Genomic DNA, 20,398 nt, shown 5'->3' with positions numbered 1-20,398 from the left:
TTGCAGAGTGAAATTAACTCGAAAAAGTGTTATCTACTGTGATAAAATGAAAACCAAGTGAGATATAATTTAACTCCATATATTTATTCCACATGAGAAGTTAACAACAAATTACTACAATTTTACATTAAAAGATACACCCTTTAATGTAAAATTATAGTAACTTTTTTAAAAGTGTACATTTGGAGTTGATTTTTAACTCCAAAAGTACTCCCTGATAGCATTTAACTCTCTGGAGGTAATTACAATGATAGATTTTTACTCCTAACTTTACTATTATTTAACACCTCGAAAATTTTTTACATTGACAAAAAAGGGAGTTAAATTTTAACACCCTTTTAGTGATCATTGCAAAAAAGCAAAGTAAGATTTTAACTCCTAACGGGATTCTCTAAAAGTAGCAAGCTTTTCGAGTTGAAACAAAGGGAGTTAATTTTATGAATAGAGAATTAATGATAAAATTATCTAATGTTAACTCGATTTTGGAGTTGATTTTTAACTCCAAAAATGTTACTCCCAACTTCAGTTGGCATTAACTCCCCAAATATTTTACAGTTTTTAAATAAATCGTGGGAAATGGGCAAACAATTTTAATAGTAAACATACACTTTTTGGGAGTGATTTTTGACTGAAATTTAAAATAAAAGTGTTTATAAATTTTTATTTAATTGTCACGGATATAATAATTATTTATAAGTAATTTGGATCAACAGATCTGTAGTCTTGTGGATTCACAGAGAGGATAGGGAAGTGCCCATCTCAAGTGGTAGCAGTCAAGCTAATGGCTCGGCGACGCTATTTTGTTAAACAAGGAAACCTTTTATCCGCCACACCATCCTCTCTAGGAATCTTCACCTTCAGGGACGCTCTAAGTGTTTTTTAAAGAAAAATACAAAAAATTCTATTTTTCAAATTTTCTATTTCTTATTGGAGTTAAATAGGAGAAAAAATTATTTTATTAAAATAACTCACTCCAATAGAGAAATTTTACTCCTTGGTTATAAGATTTTAAGTTACATTCATAAATAAATATAAAAATGTCGATCAATTTGAGTCATGAGATTACTTTCACTCCAATGGGGATTTCTTTTTAACTCCTACTGTATCTTTTTCACTCCAATAGAGTTATAAGAATTTAAGTTACATTCGTAAATAAATATAAAAATATCGATCAATTTGAGTAATGAGATTACTTTCACTCCAATAGAGATTTCTTTTTAACTCCTACTGTATCTTTTTCACTCCAATAGAGTAAATCCCACTTCTTGGTAATACATTTTTAAAAAGTATAAGTTACACTCTTAAATAAATATAAAATATCCCTCAATTTCAGTAATGAGATTACTTTAACTCCAATCGGGATTAAATTTAACTCCTATTATGTAATTTTTACTCTAATGGAGTAAATTTCACTCAGTCGTTAAAATTTGTTTTTTTAAATGTTATTTACACTCCTAAATAAATGTCAAAATATCGCTCAATTTCAGTAATGAGATTAATTTAACTCCAATCGGGATTGAATTTAACTCCTATATTGTATTATTTTCACTCCAATAGAGTAAATTTCACTCTGTGGTTATAAATTTTGCTATTTTCACTCGTAAATAAATGTAAAAAATATTTTTGAAATTTTTTTTTCCTGCAAAAATGTTGTTCGCACATTTTTGAAAGTGTAAAAAAATGTGAAATACATTATAGAGCGGCCCTGTATCAGCACTCGATTTTCTTGACAACAAGAGCGACTTGAAGTGCGAACCACTGTGCGACCGCTGTGACAAGATGCCAACTGTCGATTCTCACGATTCGACTATACGCATTTATCTACTTTTTTTTTTTTCTTTAACCGTCGCCTTATATTCGATCTTCAAGATTCCTCTGTCGAGCTTTCTTATAATAAAATACTTCCTTTCCTGATGGAAAAAAAGTATAATCGATTTTTTTAATTTAAATTTTATTATTTTCTCCAATTTCTCATCAATTTTTTTAAATAATAATTTTTAAAAATAAATTACATCTAGAAAAAAGATTTCTTTGATTCAAAGAAATCAATTTCTTTGACAAAGTTTTTCTTTGATACAAAGAAAATTTATTAGTTTCAAATAAATTATCTTTGATTCAAAATAAATTATCCTTGTTTCAAAAGAATTTTTTTTTATTTAATTTAAATAAATGTTTCTTTGACCCTATATATCAATGTTAGAATTTCTTTGATTTAAAGGACAAATTTCTTTGATTCAAAGAAAATTTATTTGAATCAATGAAATTTTCTTTGAAACTAAGAACCTTTTTTTGTTTCAAAGAAAATTTTATTTTGAATGAAAGAAAACAGGTCAAAGAAATTGATTTCTTTAAATCAAAGAAATCTTTTCTCTAGGTGTAAGAGTATCACTATTTTTTTTCGATTTAACGGTTTTTGGAACCAAAATGACTGAACTCTTTTTGGAGATTTTAAAAATTCCTTAAATTAGAACTTTAAGAATAAAAAAAAAATGGTTCCGGCCGGGATCGAACTGGCGACCTTCTGCGTGTAAAGCAGACGTGATAACCGCTACACCACGGAACCACCTTGTGATATTTTCTCCTAAAATAGGAACAGAATTTTATGATAACATATTCTATGAATTATATAAATTTCAAAAAAAAAATTTTTTGTTTAATCTATTATTAATTACAGTTAATTAAATAACGCGCGAACTTCAATGAAATGGAGTTAAATTAAGAAAAAGTGAACTTTAGAATAATATTAACAGTAAACTGATTACTTATTAACTGTTGGTAATACAGAATTTTACTTTGAATTTTTTTTTAAATTTATTTACGGATAAATCAATTTGTTTTACATTATTTGATTATGTTAACAATTATTAACAATTTTATTAATTATAAATTTATTAATAATTTTATTAACAATAACAATTATTATACCATTAATTTTTTTAATAGAAATATTGTGGAATTTAAGAGGGAATTTAAATTTAATGATAACTTACCATTGAAGCAGTTTGTAGAATTCCTTCCTTATCTACAGATGATAGGAAGAGTTTCCTGAGAACTGCTGCCCTCTATTGAACACCCTTAATATTAGATTAAGAATAATTTAACAATAATTATTAATTAGTAATGATTAACTAAGAATAAATTTAATACTAAATATTTCAAAAATATTGATCCGAAAACTTATTTTTAAACAAAAAATAATTACATATGATAATTAAATAGAATCATTAAATATAATACATAAATATAATAAATAACTGTAATAAATAAATATAATAAATAAATATAATAAATAAATATAATAAATAATTATAATAAACAATTATAATAAATAATAATAATAAAAATAAAGTAATATAATAAATAAATAGAATAAATAAATAATCATGGAACCATAAATCAATAATTTAGTAAAATTAAAGAAAATAGTAAATTACATGAAAAAAAATATTTATCTGGAACAGCGAAAGATTTTACTAAAAATAGCAAATGTTTTAATTGTTTTAGACAATTTTTTAACTATTCTAATGAAACCTTTCGTTATGTTTCAAATGAAACTTTTAATTAAATTAATTAATTAATTAAATTCTGTTGTTGAGAGTTGGAATTTAGAAGAAATAACATATATATTGCTAATAATTAAATGAATAAATATTTTATTTATAAATTTTTTATTTTTATTTTCTCACATAAATATAGGAAATAATTATTAATAACAGATTAACAAATTTAAAATTTTGAAATGAAAAAAAAAATATTAATAAAATATAAAAAAAAAAAATAATGTTTAATATATCAATAAAAAAGATATATATTTAATAAATAGAAAAATATAGGGAAACTAAGATAGGTGTAAAATTTTATTTTGCACTTAAATCGCACTTTAAAAGCAATTTACGTAACCATATGCATAATCAGTGGCAGATGTGATTATTTTGTAGACAGTAAATGCATTGAGTACATTTAACGAAGAATCATGAGTATATAAATTATTACCAAGTATATATATATATATATTTACTTCCTTATTCGCTATCTTTTTCACATGCAATGGAAGTCATGCGTGAAGAGTTAAATAATTACAGAAAAATTTTCTATTACAGATAAAAACAATTTTCTTATATATTTTTTTTTATTTCTTCATTTTCTTATCCTTATATTTTTATTCTTTTCTCTTTCTTATTCTTTGTCCATTTTCCTCGTGTTTTTTATATTATTTTATTTTATTTATTTTATTATTTATTATTATTTATTTATTTATTCATTTGTTTATTATTTATTATTATTAATTATTTATTTATTTTTCATTTATTTATTTATTTCATCATTTTTTTATTTTAATTACAATAATTCTGAATTTTTCCATTGTAAAATAATTAATTTCATTTTCTTTTGTTTCCTCCATTTTATTAATAAGAAGTTTATAGCAAACACAAAAGTGTAAAATAAGATTTAGTTAAGGGCAAATTGTGGTATAAAAAGAATAAAACGTTTTCAGCATTGAAACCGCAGGTGATAAATTGTTTTGTATTTTTTTTTTACTTGTTACATTACATTCCCACAATCGTAAAATTGTGGTCGATATTTTTTTTTCCAACATACTATATATGAATTTGCATAAATTAAAAAAATTCCGATTTTAACCTACATATTATTTACTGTCATATATTTTATTTATTTATTGTATTTTACAATAAAATTTTTATATTTCAAAATTAATTTGAAATTTTCACTGTTGAAAAATTTGTCCAAAGTTAAATTGATTACATATATATAGGAATATATAATTATATTGTAAAATAAATGCAAATTTACGAGAGAAAAAAAATGAGTAATGAGATTTTTTTTTTAAACTCTTTTCGTGATAATCAACAGTTGCTTTAATACTTTTAACATTTATCAAAGTAGTAAAGTTACCATAGTAACCAGAATATGTTTGGCCTTCTACGATAGGCTTTTCCATTTAAGGCACAAAGGATTTTTATTTCCTAACCGTATTTTATAAAAAAAAAATATTTGAAAATTGGCAAAAAAAAAAAAATTGTAATTTTTAGTAAAAATTTTTACAAGAAAACAAAAAAGAGAAAATGAGTGAAATCATTAAAAATCTATGTTCTCATGACGAGGCACAAAATTACGAGTTACACGAGAAAACATGGCCACCTGGTCCTTGTACAAGTGACATTTATCGAACTTCCGGTCTACCTTTGAGATTCCTCTATCCAAGTATGTAGTTAAAAAATGAGTTTCAGTCATTATAAATTTTTTGGAATTAATTTCAAAATTTTATTTATTTTTTGAAAGAAAAAAAAAATTTTGTTTTTGAATTCTTATTTTGATTTCGCATTTTTCCTAATTTTTTTCCCTTTCTGTAAAATTATTACTTTCTGTTAAATTTTCCCTTTCTGTTAAATTTTCTCTTTCTATAAAAATAAGGGAAAAATTTTACATCTTCTGTAAAATTAGGTACCACTTTCTGTAAAATTTGCCCTTTTTGTAAAATTTACATTTTCTGTAAAAGTAGGCACAACTTTCTGTAAAAATTTCATTTTCTATAAAAATTTCCCTTTCTATAAAATTTTCCTTTTACATTTTTTTACATTTTCTGTAAAATTAGGTACCACTTTCTGTAAAATTTCCCCTTTTTGTAAAATTTACATTTTCTGTAAAATTTACATTTTCTGCAAAATTTACATTTTCTGTAAAATTAGGTACCACTTTCTGTAAAAATTTCCTTTCCTATAAAAATTTCCCTTTCTATAAAATTTTCCTTTCTGTAAAATTTTTCTTTTATGTAAAATTTTCCTTTCTGTAAAATTTTCCCTTTCTGTAAAATTTACACTTTCTATAAAAATTTTCCCTTTCTGTAAAATTTTTCTTTTATCTAAAATTTACATTTTCTGTAAAATTAGGTACCACTTTCTGTAAAATTTTCCCTTTTTGTAAAATTTACATTTTCTGTAAAAGTAGGTACCACTTTCTGTAAAAATTTCCTTTTCTATAAAAATTTCCCTTTCTATAAAATTTTCCTTTCTGTAAAAATTTCCTTTTCTATAAAAATTTCCCTTTCTATAAAATTTTCCTTTCTGTAAAATTTTTCTTTTATGTAAAATTTTCCTTTCTGTAAAATTTTCCCTTTCTGTAAACTTTACACTTTCTATAAAAATTTTCCCTTTCTGTAAAATTTTTCTTTTATGTAAAATTTACATTTTCTGTAAAATTAGGTACCACTTTCTGTAAAATTTCCCCTTTTTGTAAAATTTACATTTTCTGTAAAATTTACATTTTCTGCAAAATTTACATTTTCTGTAAAATTAGGTACCACTTTCTGTAAAAATTTCCTTTCCTATAAAAATTTCCCTTTCTATAAAATTTTCCTTTCTGTAAAATTTTTCTTTTATGTAAAATTTTCCTTTCTGTAAAATTTTCCCTTTCTGTAAAATTTACACTTTCTATAAAAATTTTCCCTTTCTGTAAAATTTTTCTTTTATCTAAAATTTACATTTTCTGTAAAATTAGGTACCACTTTCTGTAAAATTTTCCCTTTTTGTAAAATTTACATTTTCTGTAAAAGTAGGTACCACTTTCTGTAAAAATTTCCTTTTCTATTAAAATTTCCCTTTCTATAAAATTTTCCTTTCTGTAAAAATTTCCTTTTCTATAAAAATTTCCCTTTCTATAAAATTTTCCTTTCTGTAAAATTTTTCTTTTATGTAAAATTTTCCTTTCTGTAAAATTTTCCCTTTCTGTAAACTTTACACTTTCTATAAAAATTTTCCCTTTCTGTAAAATTTTTCTTTTATGTAAAATTTACACTTTCTGTAAAATTTACACAAAGTTAAGTAAAAATTCAAAAAGGAAATATAGTAGCCAAGAAAATATTTATTTGTTGCAAATAAATTTTATTTGATTTAAAAAATTTACTTTCTCTAAATAAAGTTTGATTTCATTCAAATAAAAAAAATTATTTGCCGTAAATAAAATTTTCTTTTCATTTTAAATAAAGAATTTATTTGCTCTAAATAAAAATGTATTTAATTATTAAAAAAATATAAAACATTATTAGGCTCTCGAGATAAATATTATTTTAAATACAAAAATTTTATTCACCACAAATAAATTTTTTATTTAAATGAAATAAATCGAAAATAAATTTTTTTATTTAAATGAAATTTTAATTTTAATTCGAATTTAGTTTTTCATTGCCATTATATGTATATATATAAATAAAAACGTGATAAACGTGAGATAAAAATATTCTAAAAATATGTGAACGACGGGAAGAGCATTTGCATACTGTGTTGGGCAGCTAAAAGGCTGAAGTAGATGCAGTGAGGCGTAAACGCGTTTGGTCAGACACGAATAAGCGAGTTAACGATAAATATAAGACTGATGTAGACATACGATGTGAGTGGGCAATTACAATTGGCAAGTTACCACCAATTCTATTTGCTACATTTACGATATAATTGCATAAATGTGGCGCCAGTTTAAATATACATACATAGCTTTACATATACATCCTACAACATTAATTTCACCGTGTGGTATATAATAATAATAATAATAATAACAACATTTGCCATATATGTATTTTCTCAATCACACGAATTTCTGATTTCAAACAATTTACTCATTTCGCAAACATGTCACGCTGATTTAATCCGCTAAATGATGTCGACAAAATCTCTAATTTCATTTAAATTCGTGAACAAAATTTTTACTGTTACATTTTTTTTTTACTATTTTCAAACAACGCTCCATTTTTTTTTTACACAGATTCAATTTTTTTATTTAATTATGAATAAATTATGAATAATTATGAATTCATTATTATTCATTATTATTGATAAATTATGAATTTATTATTAATTATTTTCAATTATTATGAATGAATTGCAAATTTCTTAATTATTAATAATCAATTATTAATAATTATGAATAAATTCTAAATAATTATGAATTCATTAACCATTATTAATTATTTTCAATTATTATTAATAAATTGCAAATTTCTTAATTATTAATAATCAATATTTATTCAATTATGAAAAAATTCTAAATAACTATGAATTCATTAACCATTATTAATTAATTTTCAATTATTATTATTAATAAATTGAAAATTTCCTAATTATTAATAATTAATTTTTTCTTTAATGATGAATAAATTAATTATTAGTTATTAATTATTAATTATAAATTTAATAATTGTTATTACTAATTTATAAATTATAAAAGTAATAATAATAAATTATAAAATTTGTTATTTATTTTCAATTAATATTAAAAAAATTTATTTATTATTATTACTACTTATTTATTTTTATTTATATTTGTTTGTTCCAAAAAAATTATTAACTTATAAATTTATTAATTATTAATAAGAAGTTATTGAATTTAATAATTATTATTAATAAATTAATTTATAAATGTATTATTTATTATTAATAAATCGTGAATTTATAAATTATATTAATAATCAATTTTTTTTATTCAATTTTGAATAATTTATTTATAATAATTTGTTTATTTATTTGTCAGGTATTCGGATTTGCAAAATTTAAAAATGTCGTTTTCTACTAAAAGTATTAGAAAAATTTACTAATAGTATGAAAAAAGAAAAAAAAATTAAAAGGAATAAATTTAAAATTAGTATTAATTTTTATTAATTATTAATAAACTTATTGGGGGTAAATTACGAAGTAATTTGCGAAATAATAAAAAATATATAATAACAAAAATTAAGAAAGGAAAAATTTTTCTATTTTGTAAGTCTGTTTACATGTAAATAAATAATTATTATTAATAAATTTATGAATTTGTTATTAATTATTATTAATAAATTAAAAATAAATTATAAATTATTAATTTATTATAAATTTATTTTTATATTTATTTTTATAAATTATTAATAAGACAAAGAGACCTTTTTCTCTGAATTCGAGAAAAAATAATAAATTATTTAAATATTCATTTTAAAAAAAATAAAAATTGTAACATATTTTCTATCGCATCTTTTTTTTTGAGTCTCTCACTCACTCTCCCTCTTTTTCTATACGCAATGATAGTAGTAAAAAGCGCAGAAAAACGATAAAAGCTTTGCGAGACGTGTGTGAATATTGAAGTTCCTTTTTATTTCATCCCTCTTATATAGAATCAGCATATCTTCTCTGACACCATTTTTCTGCGAAAAATATAAGAACCGATAAATATTGAAAATATTCTTTCACATAGTGCGCAGGGTTTTTTTTCTTTCATTTATAATATATTTTCATTTCTCTAATACATAATAATATAAAAAAAAAACATTATTATGAAATCAGAATGTTTTCAACGATCATGAATAAAATTTATTGTAATAAAAAATTTTTTACCGCTCAAGAGCAAAATTTTTTTTTACTATTTTCTCACATCAATAATGTTTTACAATATGAAAAAAAATAGATTTATGTTGACTGTAATATATGAACAAAATATACATTTTTTAAATTTAGTTTTTACTACTTTTTCCATTTTTTTTGTAATTTTTTTATTTTTTTGCAAATTGATAAAAATGAGATCATTTATGAGATTATTTGTATAACAATAATATTTGAACAATAACAAATTTGACATATTTCGATAAACGGTGAATTTTTCCCTCCGCAACAAAGTCATAATTTTAATGTTATACGAAAAAAAAGAGAAGGGGACGTGAAAATCAATATTTGTGACATACACATTTTCAATTGTGTAAAATACACGCTTTTAGGAGAGAGAAAAAGAGAGAATGCGGGAGAAAATTATACGGCACGATGCCAACAGTTTGACATTTATAAATAAAAGAAAAAAAAGAAGAATTCTTATTCTTGTATCAAAAGGAACATGTGTGTAAAATCAATATATAAGACTTTAAGTAAACGACCAATTGATTCAATATAATAATTATTTATTTCAAAACGCGGGAAAATTTATTTTATCTTTTTTTTTGAACTAAATGAAGATTATAAAAATAATGAAATTCAAAAAATTTTAATTAATAAAAATTAAAAAATTTTAATTAATAAAAATTAAAAAATTTTAATTAATAAAAATTAAAAAATTTTAATTAATAAAAATTAAAAAATTCTAATTACTAAAAATTTCAAAATAATATTGGCTAAATATTAAAAATTTATACAGTATACATAAAATAATAATTATTTCTGCAATAAATTACAATTTTGTTTATATAACGGTTTATTTCAATAATTGAATCAATAACGATATCAGTTACATTTTCCTAAGCGAGAATTACGTCATAACCACGTGACTATTCATTTCCTGATGTCATAAAATTATATATCCCACACGGAATATTAATAAGGAAATATCAACTTTTTGGTATATTAATAATACTAACAATAATAATTTTAAAAAAAATAATAGTAGTAGTAAAAAATGAATGTGAAAATTATTTTATAATTGTTTATAAATAAGAAAAAAAAATTTTTTTTTTATCGAAATCGATAATTTTACTTAGCTTTATATACTTTATATAATAAAATTTATATAAAATGCATTGAGTTTATTAGAATAAAAAGAGAAATAAATCAATACTTTCCTGGAAGCTTTCCCAATCGGTGCAAGATAATCGACCCTTCTCCTCTCTCAAGTTAAGAATCTCGTTTGATGCATGAGCGTTGATTACGATCAAATATACGCTTTTCATCTTAATTTTCTTTTTTCAAATTTTTAACGTTCTAATGAATCAAGTTTTTTAAAAAATTTTTAAAACTTTATTAATTTTTAAAATCTAAAATAAATTTAAAAAATTATATAACATATTTTTATAAATTAAATTGTTATTATAATTATTATATAAATAATTATTAATAATTACAATTTTATAATAATAAATATGAATATTCTTTTTATTTAAAAATAATAAATATAGTATATAATTAATAAAATACATAATAATAATATATTAAAAAATTATGCATTAGGGAAAAAAAAAAATTTTGTATTTTGCAATATAATGAAAATTATATAAATACATTACTATCTTCGAATTATAATCTAGAGAAATATTTGCAGAAAAATATATATATAGGAATGTAATGAACGTTTTCAAACTTTTAAAGGAGATTTTGTTGAGCGTAAAAATACTGGAAAATAAAAGGGAGCTAATAAAAAATAAACTTTAAAAACTTCGTGCTTGGAGGAAGTAAAATTTAAATTTCAGTTTTTATTTCATTTGGTATTTTTTTTTATTTCGAAAAATCAAGAAAGATTTTCATTGTGTGAAATAAATAATTTTAATCCCTCACTATATTTAATATATTATAATATTAATAAATATTAATAAATATATTATAAATATTATTATTCATTTATTAATTATTATTATATTATTGTATTATAAATAATAATTAATTTTAATTATTTATTTATTTATTTATTTATTTATTTATTTACATGTAAACGGGCTTACAAAGAAAGAAAAATTAGCCCTTTCGTACCGAAGTACTAAGAATAATGAAACATAAAATATAATGTTTCTTAAAAACCGAATAACAAAAATAACTATAACTAGGTAGCGTTGTTATTACTATCAAAAAGAAAAAGTTTGCGCAAAGACATTGTGAAATTACTTAGCGAAGAGTTAAAAAAATCCAAATTGTTACAATATAAGTTTGCTTCTTCGGACAATCTATCATAAATAGAATTTTTGGCAAAGTTTGATCTATGAAAATTTGTTTTAAACAAAGGGCGATCTCTAAGGTGTTTAAATGGAGCATAAAAATTAATTTTTGACAGAATCTCAGGACAATCGATATAATTATTAAGAATTTTGTATAAAAATAGTAAATCAGTATATATAAAATATGATGAAATTTCAGGGATATTGAATAAGCGTCTGAGATCCGAGTAATCATGATTAAATCTATCGTGAATTACATATCTTTATATTATAACATTTATAATATACTAATAATTATTTATATATTATAATAATTTTTTTTTATTTCTATAAAAAAAATTAATTTACTTTAATAAATATTCGCGTACACATTGTTTGTCAATGTACAATGTTCTGTTTGTGAAATTTATTATTATAATAACAATCAAATATCCCCCAATGAATGAAAGAGTCGCGAGATTGTTATAAATTTTTATTTCTCGTAAATTATTTATTTTTTAATTTTGCCAGTGTGTTTTTGTTGTTATATTCTTTTGTTACTTCGGAATTTTGCAATTTTATTTTTCTTTAATCGCAATTTTAATAGTAATTTGTAAAAAAAAATATTTCTTTTTTACCAAAAATCTGGAAATATTTACTGTATAGAGTCAATTAATTTTTTTTTTTTTAATTATTTGTAAATTAACCTAAATTATTGTTATTATCGCTAATATTAATATTTATTAAATTAATATAGTAAATTAATATAGTAAATTAATTAATATGAATTTCAATTAAATTAATATTAATTTCAATTAGGTAATATAATAAATTATTAAATATTAATTTTTTTTGCAATTATTATTAATAATTTATTAAAATAATGAAACAAAAAATTAAAAAAAAATGATAAAATTATCATTCCTTGAAAATACGTCTTTTGCAGAAGTGTTTGAAGGATATCGACAAAACGATAATTCTCTCCCACACCCTTGTTATCGAAGCACTTCCATGGATTATGGTTGGTACGCACCGACTGTCCACACAGTACCAGCAAATTACTATCCTCGCAACAATTTCTTCAGTAACGAACTAAGTCGCGCAGGGATGTACCGTAATCGCTCCCTCAACACCGAACTGGACAAGACACTTTTCTAAATGTAAACGTAACTTTTTACCACATCATTAAATTATCAATTTTCATTATTTTTAATGCAAACAGAGAGTGAAGGAAAAAATAATAATAAAAAAAAACAAATTTCATTTTTTTTTGTCATTTTAATATGTACTTTTATATGTAATTATATTTTATTAATAATAAAAATGAAAACTTATAGAAGATAAAAATAGTGTCATTGTTGGTCTTATTTTAAGAGTCTAGAATATATATATATATATAACAAATTTTTTGCCTTTAAAGTAGTTATAAATTTTACTAATTAGATCGTAAAAGTTTCGTGGCCTGCCAAGGTAACGTTTACTACCATAGTAATGGCTGTCATAAAAACGGTTGCCATAGTAACTGTTGCCATAGTAACTGTTGCCATAGTAACAGTTGCTATAGTAACTCTTGCTATAGTAACTCTTGCTATAGTAACTCTTGACATAGTAACTAAAACTGCTGCCATAGTTGCCGTAGTAACGGTTGCCATAGTAACTGTTGTCATAGTAACGGTTGCCATAGTAACTCTTGCAATAGTAACTAACTATTGCCATAGTAACACTTTCCATAGTAACTAACTGTTACCATAATAACGGTTGCCGAAGTAACAATTCCCACAGTAACTATTGCCATAGTAACTGTTGTCATAGTAACGGTTGCCATAGTAACTCTTGCCATAGTAACTAACTATTACCATAGTAACTCTTTCCATAGTAAGTAACTGTTACCATAGTAACTATTGAAATAGTAACTAACTGCTGCCATAGTAACTGTTGTCATAGTAACGGTTGCCATAGTAACTAACTATTTCCATAGTAACTCTTTCCATAGTAACTAACTGTTACCATAGTAACTCTTGCCATAGTAACTAACTGTTACCATAGTAACTCTTGCCATAGTAACTAACTGTTACCATAGTAACTAACTGTTACCATAGTAACTAATTGTTACCATAGTAACTAACTGTTACCATAGTAACTAATTGTTACCATAGTAACTAACTGTTACCATAGTAACTAATTGTTACCATAGTAACTAACTGTTACCATAGTAACTCTTGTCATAGTAACTCCTGCCATAGTAACTAACTGTTACCATAGTAACTCCTGCCGTAGTAACTAACTGTTACCATAGTAACTCCTGCCATAGTAACTCTTGCCATAGTAACTAACTGTTACCATAGTAACTCTTGTCATAGTAACTGACTGTTACCATAGTAACTCCTGCCATAGTAACTATTGCCATAGTAACTAACTGTTACCATAGTAACTCCTGCCGTAGTAACTAACTGTTACCATAGTAACTCCTGCCATAGTAACTCTTGCCATAGTAACTAACTGTTACCATAATTACGGTTGCCGTAGTAACAATTGTCATAGTAACTGCTGCCATAGTAACTGTTGCCATAGTAACGGTTGCAATGGTAACTGTTACTAATTCATTTAATGACTGAATAGGCTCAGTTAAATTAGTAAAAATTGACTATAATTGAGATTTAGAAAAAAATCTTTTTTTTTTACTATCGAGTAGTAAAATTTAACTAATTAATAGTAAAAAAAAATTCTCACTATTGAATTAGTAAAATTTGACTAATTAATAGTAAAAAAAAATGTGTCACTATCGAATTAGTAAAATTAACTAATTAAAAAAAATTTTCCACTAATTCATATTTAGAGCGTGTGAGAGGATATATAGGAACATATCGCCCTTTAAAAAAAAAAGTGTCGAGTACTCGATAAACTGGACTGCTGGTGTACTTCCTCTACCAAAAAATTCAGTAGCTACCCGTTTGAAAAAACATAAAAAGTAAATATTGCACAAAAAGCATTGCAAATCATTATTATGTCGAGCTTTTGTGGAAAATGATTTTTTTTTTTTTTTTTTTAAACTAAACCGTTTTCAATAAAAACAAACATTTTTAGAATTAATGAAAAATATTTAAAATGAATGATTAATTTAGTAATCTTTAAAAAAAAAAAGATTACTAATTTAAAAAGAAATAAGGAATTTACTGATTTAAAAGTTTGTCTGACTAAAACAAACTTTTACTACTGAAATACGAAACTGACTTTCACTATACTGATACCAGAAAAATGGTATATTTGTCTCACAGCCTAATAAATATTTAATTCAAATACATTTTTATTTGATTCAAATATAAATTTTTATTGAATTCAAATAAATTTTTATTTGATTTAATTAAAAAATTTTATTTACGCCAAATAAATGAACTAGTAGCCTGTGAAACAAATATACGTTTATTTAATTCAAATATATTATATTTGGTTCAAATAAAACATTTCTCTGGGTGTATTAAAAAAAAATTATTATACTTTTGAAATTAAAAATTTTTTTCCAAGGTGAAAATTTTTTTTTAGTCACATCCCTGTTAAATACTGAGATTGAATTTTCGAAATTTATATATATATGTCGGTTTCATGGTGATGAAGGAAATTTCGTATGTACAGAATTTATGAAAAGGGATGAGGGAAGGGGGGGAGGGTGGGTTTGAAATGACTGTCACCAGTTATGTCATGTCACGAGTTTCTGTGCTTGCCCTAGAAAAGGGATGAATGGGAAGCAGTGATAATCCAACCCTGCGAGAATATATATATATAGGCTATGGAAAAGGATCCTCCTCATGCCCCAGGGGGTAACTTTGAAACGAGCGCCACACCGACCTACAGACTAAACAAGCTTGGGAGAAATAATAACTGCAATTGAACTTTTCACCCCCCACCCCACCCCTGGTAAATACTTTTGGGATTTTAGGAATTCTCTCTCTTGCTCCAAAATAAGGAACATTTTTTTTTTGTAATAATTTTTGTTTTATTATTTTTTCGTAAAATATAAAATAAATACAAAATAAACAATTATTACAAATGTAATTTTTATACCATGGAATTATTATTCTTATTTTAAGAATATTTTAATTTTTATTTTAAAAATATTTTTCTTATTTTAAAAATATTCTGATTTTAAAAATATTCTTATTTTTTAAAAATATTTTTCTTATTTTAAGAATATTCTGATTTTAAAAATATTCTTACTTCAAGAATGTTCTAATTTAAAAAATTGTTTTCTTATTTAATGAATATTTTGATTTTAAAATATTTCTATTTTTAGAATATTCTGATTTTAAAAATATTCTTAATTTGAGAATATTCAGATTTTAAAAATAATTTTATTTTATAAAATATTTTCTACACATATGATAATAGATTATTTATAATTTTTTTTTTTTATGAAAATACTATATGATTCTAACTATAACAATAAAATTCATGAATAAAATTCTTAAATAAGAATAATCGCAAGATTATATTCTTAAATTGAGAATAATGTTTTTTTCACTAAATTTCCTACTGAAATAAACCAAAAAAAAATTACTATAGCAATAAAATTCATAAAATAAAATTATAATTAAGATGGAAATAACCGCAATTTTATATTCTTAAATTGAGAATATTGTTTATTTCAGTGAATTTACCACTGAAATAAAAAAAAAAAAAATTCAAATAGTATTTGAAAAAAATATTAATAATAATCCTAATTTAATTAGAATTAATTATATTAATTAATAATTAATTTATTAGAATATAATAAATAATTGAATAAAAATATTTTTTTTTAATAAATTGAGAATTATTAAATTAAATAATTAAATAATTATTAAATTAAATGAAATATTAAATAATTTTGAATTAAAAATTTAAAAATTAGGGGATAATATCAATATAAATTTCGTTTATCAAAAAAAATTTCATTAATTCGATATATAAATTTATATATAATTAAGAAAGAGGGGGGGGGGCTTTTTAATGATCCGAACCTGACAAGGAAGTCTTACAACGTATATGTGAATATGGTAAATGTATGTGTGTTGAAACCTTCCTATTCTTCGGCGAGACATGACAGGTGTATTTTGCTTTCAGACAAATGTACACGACACTACACATTTTATTCTCTCTCTCTCTCTCTCTCTCTCCCTTTTTTTTTTTTTTTTTTTTTTTCTCTATATGTTCGCAACTCATAGAATACATAAATAAATAACCTGAAAAACTTATATTCTCAATTTAAGAATATATATTGTACATAAATATAAACACGCAATATTAGGTTATATTTTATACAGTCCATTATTATTAGCCAAGGGTGAAAAACAATTCTCATAAAATAAATAAATTTCAATTGCAAATTTTGTTTCATCAACTACATATATGTACAGTTTATTTTGTATTCTATTTTTTTTTATCGTGACGCATTTGGTTTTCTCTATAATAAATAATTGTTAAAAAATCATTATTCAACAAAAATAGAAAATTTATATTTTTTTCATTTTTTTTTTTATTTGGTTTCTAATTATCCCATAAAAATAATTAGAATTTTTATTTTAGAGAATTTTATTACATATATAATTATTTTTTAAACGTATTTTTATTTTTTAATTTTTTATGTATCGAATTTTTATTGTGCAGAATTTTTTAGAATGCCGAATTTTTTATTTGTCCGAAATTGCAAATGACCGAATGAACAGTCAACAGAAAGATTTTGGTGCAATTTTTTAAAATTCACCAATCACGATTTTCTTTAAAAATTTCTGATTCGTGAATTTTAAATATCGCGCCGAAATCTTTGTGCGTTTATTATTCGGCCATTTACAAATTTTGAACAAATAAAAAAAAGGCACTTTAAAAATTCTGTTAATTAAAAATTTTCGAAACATGATAATTTTGTTAAAAAAAAATTAATTTACAAAGAAATTCTATCAAATTTTAATTCAAGAAATGAAAATTCTAAAAAATAATTATAAATATAATAAAATTCTTTAAAATTAAATTTTTAATTAATAATTTTTTATGAGATTTCGTTACTAACCAAATTATTGTTATATTTGGTAATTATTTTTGGTTTCTCGTTAACAAGAAAAATAGGAAAATTAATTATTTTTTTTTATAAATATTTTTTCCATAAATTTAAAATTTAACGTACTCATAAAATTGTTTAAACTAAAATACGAAAATTGTTTGTTTTTTGTAGCAAAAAAAAAAATAAAAATTATTATTATTATTTGTATTATAGAAAAACATTTGATGTATAAAAAAAGATGAAGTTAAATTATAAAATTTGTGTCGATTCATCTTTGGAAAAATGCAACAATGCGGAAACTTAAAATATACTAAAAGACAAAGTTATTTAAAGAATAGAAAGAGAATAAAAATAAGTTTAAAAAAATACATCAAAAACAAGAAATGAAATTAAAAGAATGGGGTATAAAAAAATTAAAGCAAAAAATATACGAGACTTGAAGTCGAAAGAATTCAATGAAAAATTAATGTCTTCAAAATCAAAGAGAAGAGAAAATAAAAAAAAAACACACACACACATAGACTCACGTCTCTTTGGACGAATGAACGGAAATAGAAATCACAAAAGAAAGAAAGAGATGAGAAATCATATAAAAAAAAAAAAAAATAGAACATCACTATTTTCTTCTTTTATAGTTTCCTCTTTTTCTATATAAAATTCTGAGAATATATAAAAGTCACTAAAAATTAAAAGAGAGTATAAAACAATTTTAAAACATTAGAATATTAATTTTATTTATTAATAACAGATATATTTTTTCCATTTTGTATATAAAATGAAAAAAAAAACAATTTTTACATACAGAGAAAAAAAACTAACTTTTTATCTTTGGAATAAAAAAAAATAAAAAAAATTTCTTTCAAACGTAAAGAAAAATTAAATTAATTAATTAATAAATATATAAATAAATAAATAATTAATTAATTTTAACATCGAGGAAAATTTTTATTTTATAAAATATAAATTTTATTTTATAAAATAAAAATTTTCTCTTTTTTACACACATGAAAAATGACGATTTTATATTCACTATATTGCATTTAATGATTCCGTTTTTTATTGAATTTGTCATGATTAGTGTCTTGTCTGGTGGCAATTTATCCTAATAGTAATTATCCTTTTAATTGCTTTTGCATAAATTTTCATCTTAATACGCGACATGAATATTGTAAAAAAAAAACGGGGAAAATTATTTTCGCTGATAAATGACACATTCGTGAATAATTTTTCAAAATTTTCAAATAAAATTATTATTATTATTATTGATATTATTATTATTATTATTATTATCATTTTTTTATTATTAATATTATTATTTTATTATTGGTATTATTGTTGTTGTAACAATAATATTTTTATTATTGTTGTAACAGAAATAATTGTTAATTTTATTATTATTATTATTATTCAAATTATTATAAATTATTTTTATAATTGTTAAATTAACATGGAAATAAACAATAAATTTTTTTTTATGTTTTCTATTTTTCAGATAGAAGATATTTTTAGATATTTGATTGGATTAGTTGCCTGTGGAAGACTGCGTGTAAAAGCTGAATAAACTTCTATATATGAATCCCACTGGATCCTTTTGGGGGAGATTCGTTCCAATGGTATGTTATATATATATATAGTTTTTTTTTCTAAATCTAGATCGCGTGAATTTTTTTTTTTTTTATATATCCTATATACGTTTAACATTTGAACTTTTACTTTCCATGCGAGCAAAAACCTTCAAGTTTTGTGTTCAAATTTTACACTACTTTTTATATATCGAATCCGATTTTAGTTACAAAGTTTCTTTTTTTTTTTTTGATAAAACGATATTTTTTCATGGATAAATACAAAAAAAATACTCTTTAAATATAAAAGAAAAATATATTAAAAAATATATTAAAAAAATATATAAATAAATATAAAAATAAATATTTAAAAATAATTAGATAATAACATTAAAGATTCTATAATTACTGAAAAAAAATTATTTGATGCAAATAATAAATAATTATTTGACTATTATAAATATTTACTGGAATCAATTTTTATTTGAATTAAATAAACCGTGAACCAATAATTTCTATATTTGAAAATAACATTTAATTGACTCAAATAATAATTTATTTAATTTAAATTAATTAAATAATTGTAATAACAAAATAATAATTATTTAATTAATTTTATTATTTAAATAATTAAATTATTATAATAATAAAATATTAATAATTTAATATTTAATAATTGAATACACTCAGAGAAATGGTATATTTGTCTCCGAGCCTACTAACTCATTTATTTGTTGCAAATATATTTTATTTCATTGAAATAAAAAATTTATTTGAGGCAAAGAAAAATTTATTTCTGACAAATAAAACTTTTATTTACGCCAAATAAATAAGTTAGTAGGCTCTGAGACAAATATACGTTTATTTAACTCAAATATATTTTATTTGGTTCAAATAAATCATTTCTCTGGGTGTAATAATTAAATAATTAATTATTAAATTATCAAATTAATTTTAACAAATAAATATTTATTTGATAGTTTAACCAATTATTTGAATGAAATAATTTTTTTTTTTCACTGCAAAAACGAAAAATTAAATTTTTAAAAAATATTTTTCAATAATTTCTATTTTTATTTAAAAAATTGAAAATACTAAATAGTGAAATTTGCAGTAATTTATGTTTATTAAAAAAAAAACAATAACTATATTAAACTTATG

General features: G+C 21.8%; 1 protein-coding gene and 1 non-coding gene across 2 annotated transcripts; one reads left to right on the top strand and one right to left on the bottom strand.

The window, feature by feature from the left end:
• Positions 1-2,490: 2,490 nt before the first annotated feature.
• On the bottom strand, positions 2,491-2,563 carry Trnav-uac (transfer RNA valine (anticodon UAC)). Its single transcript has one exon. It is a non-coding gene; the product is annotated as a tRNA-Val (tRNA).
• A 2,376-nt stretch (positions 2,564-4,939) lies between these two features.
• LOC127284747 (piercer of microtubule wall 1 protein) lies at positions 4,940-12,907 on the top strand. The gene is made up of 2 exons (XM_051310386.1): positions 4,940-5,223; positions 12,591-12,907. Exons 1-2 carry the CDS (start codon positions 5,085-5,087, stop codon positions 12,800-12,802), a joined length of 351 nt encoding a protein of 116 aa, XP_051166343.1. The 5' UTR covers positions 4,940-5,084; the 3' UTR covers positions 12,803-12,907.
• The last annotated feature ends 7,491 nt before the right edge of the window (positions 12,908-20,398 follow it).

This window comes from Leptopilina boulardi, unplaced genomic scaffold (assembly GCF_019393585.1).
Source record: "Leptopilina boulardi isolate dan_hultmark-lab unplaced genomic scaffold, ZJU_Lbou_2.1 LbouV2_325, whole genome shotgun sequence".
Lineage (NCBI taxonomy): Eukaryota > Metazoa > Arthropoda > Insecta > Hymenoptera > Figitidae > Leptopilina > Leptopilina boulardi.
This window is presented reverse-complemented; position numbering and strand designations above follow the sequence as displayed.